The following is an 11,826-nucleotide window of genomic DNA, read 5'->3' as shown; positions in this document are numbered from 1 at the left end:
GTGTCAAATTTTTCGGTGTTATTTTTTTGGTGTTAAAATTATATAAACTAAAAACATTTGATGAGGACATGCCTTTTATTTATTTACAAATGCAATATTATCGACAATATTGTTAGTGTAGGCACAAATTAACATTTAGAATAATCAAATTTGTTGATAAATAAAAGGCATGTCTTCCTCACAAGGTTAAAAAACATTTCATTTATTTATAATGTCAAATATATATGTGATTTTATTTTTCTATTTGTAAAATTCCTATAAAATATATATATATATCATGTTTCTATCTTGCATTTAAATGACAATTTTTATTCAATTTCTCTTCTTTCATTGCATCCAACTCTTCATTTCAACTCTACTACTTTATCAGAAGCTCTATGCAATATCATTTGATACTAGCAAGAGATATTAATCAAATTAAAGTATGTCCTTATCACAAGGTAAAAAAGCATTTCGTTTGTTTATAATATAAAATATATATTTGATTATATTTTTCTATTTGTAAAATTCCTAAAATAGATCTTTAATATGTTTTCTATCATTGCATTGAAATGATAATTTTTATTCAAATTTTCTTCTTTCATTTCATTTAACTCTTTGTTTCAACTCCACTTCTATAAAGTAGTAAGCGCATCTCAGCAATATCTCTTGATACTAGTAGCCATTATAGCTAACTTCGTACACCCTAAACTCTTAGCTCTTATCCCATACATCAAATTTTGATAATAAGAAAAAATTGTTATCTTTGTATGTGATTTAAGAGCTTAAAACTTATACTTCAACTTCTGAATAGTTACAAAGAAAGTATCAAATTTTGATTAAAAAAAAAATTGTTATCTTTGTATGTGATTTAAGAGCTTAAAACTTATACTCCAACTTCTGAATAGTTACAAAGGAAGTATAAAAGTTTGATTTAAAAAAAAATAAAAAAATTGTTATCTTTGTAGGGGAAAGGACCCCAATAGTTGAGAGCATTCAAATTCTTGTGATAGAAGTTGTTGATTTAATACCCCATACTTGCTGATTGAATTTCCAACTTTTGTACACATTAATTTCCAACTTTTATACACATTAAACCAATAGTTATATGATAAGTACCAATAATTGAATGAAATATACTATTTGTTGTGAAAAGTAACCAATCATGTGATGCCACATCAGCTGCACAAGTATCGGGGCCTTTTTGCATACCTATTGGTCTCACTTTTTTTTTGGTCTATTTTGGACACCTTGGCAAAAAGCATTCTGATGTTGCATCATATTTGATGATGTGGCCCTGCAACCTTAGTTGATGTGGCCCTGCAACCTTAGTTATAATCTGGGTACTTGCCAAGTAAGCTGCTGTAAAAAAATCGGAGTGATTTGAAATTTCCACGTAGGATTTTGAGAAGCACAAGTTAGGGTGCACAACTGATGGATCCTTTCCCCTATGTGATTTAAGAGCTTAAAACTTATGCTTCAACTTCTGAATAGTTACAAAGAATATTGGATAATTCTACACACACAGATCAAAAAGTCGTCATTTATACATGTTGCATAATGCCTACTTAAAGATGCCCCAATAATCATGCACTACAACCACCTCAAAATGCAAAACTATTCCAATAAATATTCCTCTTAAAACCAATACATTTTCTTATAATAACTGTTATACATTTTCTTGTAATAACTTTTTTTATCAATACTTAATGGACTTTTAATCATCATTTTTTTTCTTTAAAGTTGATAATTGGTGGGTTGGATGAGCAAAGAGTGAAGTTATTACCAAATTCCCCTTACGTTGGGTGAGCAAAAGGAGTGACCTAATACTAATCAAATCATAAATTTAATGATGCTCGCTTCTGGAATTACGCATGTGCACTAATTTCCGTGAGCAAACCGATATAAGTGTCTAGATTTGCCTTAAAAATGCCAAAGCAATTGATTAGGAGAATCAGTGTTAAAAATGTATACTTGACCCTAGGATTTAATTAAGCTTTCTAAATGTATTAAGTTTGTGCTTGCTCACACTAAGAGAATCCATTTTGTCCCAACATCTCACTAAATCGGAACAAAAAAACAATAGCCCTCAATGAATATTCATGAAGCACTTACCCTCCGTGAACTGCAAAAACAAGTCCACCTTCTTGAACCATAACTTCTTCCCACAGCACAGAATTTACAGTCCAGTTTGGCTTATAACACAAATTTCAAAAAGTACTTACTTTCTGAATCTGAAGGATCATAACACTTCTTGTCACAAACACGTCATATCTTGTATCAACTTTGCAGACCAGAGTCCATGTCCAATCGTGTAGACTTTTGCATTGTTTTATATCGTACAAGTATTTTGCCAAATTAACATTCTTTCTCGCTTCTCTTTGGTTAAAAGGTTCTTTGATATCGCAGAAAAATCTTGCTCCTATGTTATCTCTTGTACCAGAGTCTACATACATTTGCATCGTATTCTATCGTATAGTGCCAATTTAACAATCTCTCTCGCTTCTCTCTTCTGTGAAAAAGTTTTTTGGTGTTACAGAAGACCCTTACTCATGTCGGTTCTCTCGCTTCTCTCTTCTGTGAAAAAGTTTTTTGGTGTTATAGAAGACTCTTACTCATGTAGGACTTATTTAGACTACTTGCAACCTTTTTAAAATCCTTGTTTTGCATTCATAATTCTTTTTTCTTAATTCCTTGCAATGGATTCAGAATTTTTATTTTTTTCTTAAATCCTTGAAATGGATTCGTAATTCCTCTTTCTAAAAATGCATTACATGTATCATTCACACGTTTGTGGAATATCATTAAGCCCTGCTGCGTAAATTCTCTGACAGAAATATATAGTCCAGTGTGCTTCAGCCAATATTACAACACTACTCTCCTTGCTCACTTTGTAGCAATATACAGAGCCTCATTTAGTAAAGATTCCAGTATCATAGACATCATAACTGTATATCTAGTAACTTATTTTCTTTTCATATAAATCCGAAGACAACATATCAGCCAAAAAATTTGAAGCAATGGCCTGACTATGTCCCTATGGCTATATGGCGCTATCTGTGTATAGGTCAGTGCACATGCTGAGCAAAAGACCTCAGCTATTGTTATCTTACACTATCAGCCACAAATTTTGAATTAATGGTTTGACCATGTCTCACAATAGACAATAATAGCAATTAAACAGAAAGTATTGTTGAATTGTCTGTCTATCAGGTTATTTGTATAGGTCCAAGCATGTGCTCAGCAAACGAATTTGGTTATTGTTATCTTAGGGGCTATTTGTGTATAGGTCCATGCACATGCTGAGCAAAAGACCTCAGCTATTGTTATCTTACACTATCAGCCACAAATTTTGAATTAATGGCTTGACCATTGTTATCTTACACTATCAGCCACAAATTTTGAATTAATGGCTTGACCATTGTTATCTTACACTATCAGCCACAAATTTTGAATTGATGGCAATTAAACAGAAAGTATTGTTGAATTGTCTATCTATCAGGTTATTTGTATAGGTCCAAGCACGTGCTCAGCAAACGAATTTGCTTATTGTTATCTTAGGAGCTGAAGAATACTAACTTATTCATGCCTTTTGTTAGATCAAAACTTCTCACTCTAATTTATCAAGCATACGATTTAATCCTTCCACTAACCAGTTACTGGTTTCATTTAAAAATCTATGGTATAGATACATATTAACTTCCTGCTGTCTTGTACAATCAATACTTTTCTCTCGTCTGATTTACCCAGACATTAAAAAAGCCTTCCACTAACCAGACAAATGCATGGCAAACGTATCAATCATTTTTGTATTTGTCAGATTGCATATCTAATATTTGGAGTAAATGTAAGCTTTAACAAATACTGCAGTTGAATGCTAAAATTTGATATGCAACACGATCCAGCATAAAGAAAACCTTAAACCATGTCAAAAGACTGCATTTGCCAACTTAGAAATAGTTCCAGGGAACCCAGAATAATTAATTTCTGTAAGCACCACTATGAACAAAACCTTGAAGCCACAAGGAACCACATTTTAAAAAGCCATTCAAAAAACATAATTCAGTATACCATGAACATTGAAGTGACCACGATATAAATTTGGCTAAACTGTGCCAAAAGTTACGAGAATTCAATGTTTGACAGAAAGTTAAGAAGCCAAAAAAAATTGTGTCTCATGAATTAAAATGAACCTTTGAAGTTCTAAAAACAACAATATACCATTACCGCTTACAATTACCACATAAGGTGTAGTAAACCTTATGTCTCTATAATTTCCTAAAATTGCTCCAGAAAACCTGCAGCACCAATAGAACTTAGTATGCATTAAAGACAAGTGAAGCCTTAATTTTGCTCATTTCTCCTTAAGTGAATCGACAGGAAAATTACCTGTTAAATGGTTTAAACCTTGTACCCACGGCTGTTTCTCCTACCACGAGCTTTCTCAAATTTCCTTCCTTTCGAGCGGACATAGGGTTTGGTGTGACTGTGTGGGACACCAGGTGCCTTTCCAAAATGCTTAACAGCCTCACGGTGACTCTTAGGTCCACGCAAAAGAACCTGACAAACATTAACATTGTTTTAAGCACAAAGCCAGTAATAAAACTCTACAATTATTTGGCAATGTGACCTTAGAGAAAATGAAGAAAAAGGTCCAAAAAACATTACTAAACAAACAAAAAAATTATTACAAAATGATCAGACCGATAATGCCATCCTAAACAGCCAACACGTTCATCAAACAAAATGCATTTACACAGCTATGCTCTATTATAGTACCGTGTTCTGTCCCAATGGTGCAAGCAAAGCAAGTTGATCAAAGGTCAAGCATTCCCCTCCTGCCTTCAAAATCCGGGCCCTAGCTGTTTCTGTGAATCGAAGAGCTACAACCTTCAACGCCGGTAGCTCATAAAGTCTTTTATCATCAGTTACAGTACCAACTAACACAGCAGTACTTCCCTCCTGAAAAACAAAAAAAATGATGTTAATCAACTATACTCTAACATGTTGTCCATCCACTTCATCCATAAAGAGCTACGGAAAAATAAAAAAGCATTCCATTATTTAATGCATCTTAATAAATTTCCTTAATAGCATTTCAACATAATAGTCACTTAAAGTTCCAGTTGTACCCCAGTAATACGTGACTGATGTGAAAGAATTTCTAAACTAGAGAAATGCACAAAATCTTCTTACAATTTTCCTGTTGCATGAAAGATGATGTGTAAGATGTTCTTTTATTGTTGTCTGAACAAGGTATTCTAGATGCACTGCATCAAACAGAGTAGAAAAGATTTTTCATGAAATGTTCTTAACCGTTGCATAAATGAGGTTTCAGTCAACCATAGGCATAAATTGGAAGGGATTGTACTTGGCATGAAATCTATCTTAGTCAACTTACAAGGAAGGATTGTCAAAGGCATGAGATCTCTCTTAAGTCAATTTACAAGGATTGAAGATTCAAATTAGAAAATAGATTTCTTTATTGCATCCTTTACATTTGGGAGCACACAATTTCGGGACTTCGGATTAATTTGTCGATTCATAATCTAGATGTCATCAAAACCACAAAAAAAGACCTCTTTGAGATGTTCTGGAAGAATATTTAGGTATTTAATCTCTTCCATGATGAGAGTTTTATATTTAGCTGTCTAATTTTAGTATCAAAAGAATCACCTTCTTATCATCTAAACTTCAAACTACTTATGATAAGTCGTTTATATTTAGCTGTCTAATTTTAGTATCAAAAGAATCACCTTCTTATCATCTAAACTTCAAACTATTTATGATAAGTTGGTGCTTTACATAGATAGCAACAAACCTCTCTTACTTTGCAGAAAATTGATCGCACACTAGAGCATTGAAACATATATCTTGTCGTTATTCATAAGCTTCCTTTCATCAAATGCTTATCAATATATTATTCAGATTAAAGACAAAATCTTCCTACCCTGTCCAAGGGGTTGAGCTTATTTGGTTAAAGCATTGAGTTCTCAATGTGGAGACCCAAGTTCAACTCCCATGAGGGACACCTTTGTGTGGAATTCTAAGTTGACTCTTGGTCTTCCATTGGTTGTATGATTTCTAAGTTGCGACCCTTGATCTTCCAATTGTTGTTTCTAGTTTGGTGCTCAAAGAGCTAGTATTTGTAATAAGTTTGCTCGAAAGGAGCTGGTATTTGTAATAAGTTTGTAACGTGGATGCTCGAATGAGCAAAAATGAGCTTTGTGATTCTATGATACTTAATACAAAAATCTTCCTCCCCTCATATGATATAACTACCAACATACCATATAGCTTATGTAAAGAAAGGTAAACCATAGTTTAACTTAAGGAACGCGGTGTCTGCTGAGATTTGGATATGGTACAAAATCAACCATCTTTGGATTAAAATTAGTTCTCCACATGAATGACATGCTAGATACTTAAATAGTTTTGACAGGTAACTAAATGGAGCCGTGGTAATTAAGCCCTTCATCTCTTGGCAATATTACCAATCAGCCACATCTTCACTACTAACTGCAATTGTGCCATGTTGAAACTAAGACATAATAAATATCAAAATGACATTATTTTGACACAAGCTCATTAATGGTGTGACTGCCATTCTGTGCAAGTAGGGTCAACCTTCCTAATATAGGAAATGCTACTATAAAAATGCTTGAAGGCTATTACCATGCTCAACCAAAGAACAGTCAAAATGCCACTATTTTGACACAAGCTCATTAATGGTGTGAGTGCCATTCTGTGCAAGTAGGGACAATCTTCCAAATATAGGAAATACTACTTGAAGGCTTACAGATTCAACTAAATCACCTATTTACATAATCCACCTCTTGTAGCAATATGTCACAGTGAAACAAGTTTTAACTCAAACACCTACACACTGCAACAAATTTGGTCTCAATTGAGAGACCAAGTGGTTTACCAAAAGAGACTTTCATTAGAGCCACCGATTAAACTTCCCAAATACAATGCTCGCTGAGTATTACACCAAAGTCTGCGTGGGATGCCTAAACCACGGGGACAAGGTGCTTGAATTAGATCCACCGTAGACAGGCAAATAATTAAGAGAAAGCAAAAGTAACATACAAGCAAAAAAATGAACAATAAGCTATATGGCAATACCTAGAGGCTTCACACTGCCTGATAGTAAAATTATCACAACTAATTCTTAAATCAGATAAATTTGCTGCCTCAACTACTCAACCTAACACCCTCTTCTTCTCCAACCACGTAGCTAATACTACACAACGAATATACTGTGTTTCAAAAGCTAATACTCCCTCCTGTGGTTGAAGATTATGAACAGAGAGCTCACAAACAAGGAACTATGTTGATTTATACTACTAAATTTACACATGATTGTTGGCCAAATTAATCTTTTGTTTTTCATTTTACTCGATGAATTTTGATTCTCTATTAACATTTATGTATATCAGACGCATACCAAATGTGGATTTAAATACATTCACTACTGCCGCAAAACGTCGCCACAAAACAAGCCCTGTGCTCATTATTTACCCTATACTCTAAACGATCGGTGAAAACTCTAGTTGCATTCGATTCGTGACTAAAATAGGAATAATACAACATTAAATAAGTAGAAATATTACTAACCTTTCCCTCCATATAACGCACGAGCCGAGACATAGACAACGGTGCTTTGTGGATCTTGCTCATAAACAGCCTCTTCAAAACCACGGCATTGAAGCTGCTATTGGTTCTTCTCACCAAAAACCTGTAAAGCTGCTCAATGTTCCAGATCGTCGAGCAAAATAGAATTGGGGTAAGGATTCTAGCAACAAAAAAAGAAATCAAAAAGCTTGACAGGTGAATTAATGGAGAAAGCTAATTAAAAAATAAATAAAATACCTTTACAAGAAGCTTGAGGTAAATATCGTCGCTCTTCGGAGCTGTACGCTTGGTCTTCTTGCTCTTCCCTCCTGCTACCAAATCGATACCCTGTTTGCAGCCGAATATCACCGTATTTCAAAAGGAAACAAATCAAATTAAAAAACACCAGTATTATTTCTTTTCTGATGAAACAAACATTAACTTACCATTTTTTCCTGCCAGTGACCTGCACTTCGATTAACGCTCCTGCCGCTCCCTCCTACAACCCTCGAAAAACAGAGACCCAACTGAATGTTTAAACCCGTCGTTTTGTTAGATTAGGGTTAGGGTTTTAAAAACTTTGTCTAATAAAAATTATTTAAGGAAATGTGTAAATGTTGCGTTAAAATTAAATTCAGTCGAACAAGGGAAATAAATTAACCTTTTCTCGGAGGTTTTAGGACTACCATATATATATAATAAATTATAATATAATAATAATATAACAATGTAACATGAAAAATATTAAATAAATTAATATTATGATTATGATTTAATTAAGGCTAGGTTATTGTAGAAATAGGATGGAACCTTGCTCTAAATTTGATCCTAATTCTAATGTCAACCTTGACTTTAGCTATAACCTTAATTAAACCTTAACCATGACACTAATTCAACTCTAACCTAATTCAAATATTCTCTCCTAATTAACCCTAATCTAATATTAACGCTAATCCCAATTGAACCCTAACTCTAACCTTAAACCTAATATAATATTAACCTTAACGTTATTCTAACCCCAACCCTAGTCCTAACTCAAAGATTTCTCCTATAACCCTAATTGGTCCCTAACCCTAATTTAATCTTAACTAAATCCCTATCTCTAATTCTAATTCTAACATTAACCCTAATTGAATTCTAACTAACCCTATTTGAACCCCAACCATACGTTTACCCTAACCCTAATTGAACCCTAACCATATCTGGATAATATCCCTGACCCTAACCCTAATTAAACCCTAACCATAATTGAACCCTTTCAATAACCTTAATTGAACATTAATCCTAAATTGAAATGGACCCTAACTTTAACACTTATTAAACTGCAACTCAAATTGTACACTAACCTTAACCCTAACTCTTATCAAAAACTAACCCTAACCTAATCCTATGTCTGATTCTAATTCTAATTCTAATCTTAAATTTAACTCTAATCTAACATTAAATCAAACCCCAATGCTAACCTTGTTCATAATCTAATGTTAATTGTAACCCTAACCTTATTACTTTTTTTAATTTGAATTCTAACCCTCACATTAACCCTAATCTAACATTAAATCTAACCCTGATGCTAACCCTATCAAAACTCTATTCTTATGTTAGCCCTAACTCTAATTAATCCCTAATCCTAACCCTTATCCTAAGTCGATTTTTTTCTTATAATCCTAATTCAATCATAGTCCTAATCCTAACCTTGTTTCTAATGGCAACCCTAATTTTAGCTATAACCCTAATTAAATCCTAACCATAACACTAATTCAACCCTAACCCTAAATAAAACATTTTCCCTATTTGAACCCTAATCTAACATTAACCCTAACCCTAACCCTAACCCTAACCTTAACCCTAATCTAATATTAACCCTAATGTTATTAAAGTCTAACCTAGCCTTAATCTAACAATAACCCTAACACTAACCCCAATTCTAATGGCAACTCTAATTCTAATTGTAATCTTAATTAAACCATGACTCTAGCATTAGTATAAGCCCAATCAAACCCTAACCCTAATGTATTTTTAACACTAATTGTAGCCTTCACCTCAAACTTTATTCTGTAACTTTAACCCTAACCCTAATTAAACCCTAGTTGAACCCTAACCTAATGATGTAATGTATTAATTAAATTTCATGGGTAATAATATTAACAAATGTAACACTTAACCCTAACCCTAATTGAACCCTCACACTAGCCCCAGTCCTAACCTTGACACTAACCCAAGCTTTGTCCTAACCTTAACCCTAATTGAACATCAACCCTAACCTTATTTAAACACTAACCCCAACCTTAAGTGAACCCTAATCCTGATTAAATTGTAACTAGGTAGCCCAGATTCTAATTGAACCCTAACCATTATTAAACCTTGTTGATAACCTTACTTGAATGTTGGGTAAGTGCACCAAGATGATGTGCAAAAAGGGGGTTATAAGTGGACACCTTTTTTTGGAAATCAACTAAACCTCAACTTCGAGGAGTAAGAACAAAGATTGTAGTACTCTGATTCTAGTTTCCAAACTACTGATAATTTTTAAAATTGGATAAGATTAAGGGGGTCAAATACTTTGCGCACGAAAAATAGTTCTTGATTTTTTTTGAAAAAACATAACATAGTGGTTGGCGTGCGCATCAAAAAAGTCATAATTAGATTTAGTATTTTGACAAATCCTTTGGTAGAAAGATAGTTAAGAGTGAGCACTAGAAGTTGTGTATTTTTTGTAATTTTCTCGAGTATTTTTTTTATGATTTTTCGAAATGGGTACATCCTGAAAATTAGATGCTTGTTCGCGCATGAAGCATAACTTGCATCAAAATAATCAAAAATGCAAAAAAAATTGAAGTGTAAAGAATCAAGTGCACTACAATAATATATAATTTGTTGTAAATTTGGATAAGTATATCAAAAGTTATTTAAAAAACGGTACACATATGTCTCTGAGAACTATGGAGACACTAGTAAAAAAAAAACTTTAATATATTAATGTTGTTCAAATATAGAAAAAATTATATGGTTAGAAAGCTCAGAAGACGTGTGAAATTATGGTGGTAATTTTACAAATACCTAGTTGATGAGGTGTAAACCTAATGACAAGGAAGTTGAGAAACCAAATTGATAAAACAAAACACATGAAAAAGGAGGGAAATGGAGGGAATTCAAACTCCCAAGCCTCAGCCTTGTCATCCAAGGCTATTAACGAGCCTAAACGCGATCATGTTTTTGAAAATAAAAACACAAATGAGTTTTTTAAATATAAAAGCCCAATTGCGGTTTTTATACCTAAAATCCGTGTGGGTTATGTTGACATAAAAACAATACCAATATATAGAAATATATACGTATGTATATAATATGTGTATGCATATGTATATAACATTTCTCTCTCTCTCTCTCTCTCTCTCTCTCTCTCTCTCTCTCTCTCTCTCTCTCTCTCTCTCTCTCTCTCTCTCTCTCTCTCTCTCTCTCTCTCTCTCTCTCTCTCTCTTCCTCCTTTATTTACTCTAAGTAATGCACAAGGTTTTTTTCAAATTAAGAGCGCGTACAGGTTATTGGAATTATGACCATTGGTTCATTGGGGTATTTTAGGGACTACATACGCAAACGGGTTAACTAAACATAACCTGCACACGATTCTTTCACATAAATATTATTGTCAACCACCACATAAGCACTTTTGCAACTTGTTGAAGGCCCCACTGGAACTAATTCTGCAATTTTGCGACTATTTTATGTCAAAGTAAGTGAACCTTTTGTTTTATATGTTCAAATAATTGAATTGTTGTACTAATTGGTTTGTTCAATGTTATTTTGATTGTTTAATAGTTTTGATTATTAAAAATAATGATAATACATGTTTTTATGGTGATTTGATTGTATAAGTTTTTGTAACATATATGTGCAAAATGATTCTATTCATAACAATTGTTATTAACGATGGGAAAGAACAAGCGAGGAACATCTGAACAACAAGAGACTGAAAAGGAAAGACAAAGGGAGCATATGAAGAGATTGTGTGAACTAAGAACAATGGGACAAGAAGGTATGCCATCCACACCATCTCAATTGGATGTACCAAATGAACCTAATGCAATTAAAGAAGAAATCACAATCAATAATCAATCAAATGATGAAAATGCACTAGCTCAAATTGATTTAGCAAATGTACCTAATGCAATTGAAGAAGAGACCGCGATCAATAATAATCAAACGATGAGCTTGCACCAACTCAATTTGATT

At 33.3% G+C, this 11,826-nt stretch overlaps 1 protein-coding gene across 1 annotated transcript; it reads right to left on the bottom strand.

Moving 5' to 3' along the window:
* Positions 1-3,929: 3,929 nt before the first annotated feature.
* LOC131041626 (large ribosomal subunit protein eL18y) lies at positions 3,930-8,188 on the bottom strand. The gene is made up of 6 exons (XM_057974768.2): positions 8,043-8,188; positions 7,855-7,944; positions 7,600-7,728; positions 4,759-4,941; positions 4,369-4,539; positions 3,930-4,277 (listed from the first exon to the last, which is right to left on the bottom strand). The coding sequence occupies exons 1-5, from the start codon at positions 8,043-8,045 to the stop codon at positions 4,381-4,383; spliced, it is 564 nt and encodes a 187-aa protein (XP_057830751.1). The 5' UTR covers positions 8,046-8,188; the 3' UTR covers positions 3,930-4,277; positions 4,369-4,380.
* Positions 8,189-11,826: the final 3,638 nt, after the last annotated feature.

Source organism: Cryptomeria japonica, chromosome 4 (genome assembly GCF_030272615.1).
Source record: "Cryptomeria japonica chromosome 4, Sugi_1.0, whole genome shotgun sequence".
Lineage (NCBI taxonomy): Eukaryota > Viridiplantae > Streptophyta > Pinopsida > Cupressales > Cupressaceae > Cryptomeria > Cryptomeria japonica.
The sequence above is the reverse complement of the archived record's forward strand: the minus strand, read 5'-3'. Positions and strand labels throughout refer to the sequence as shown.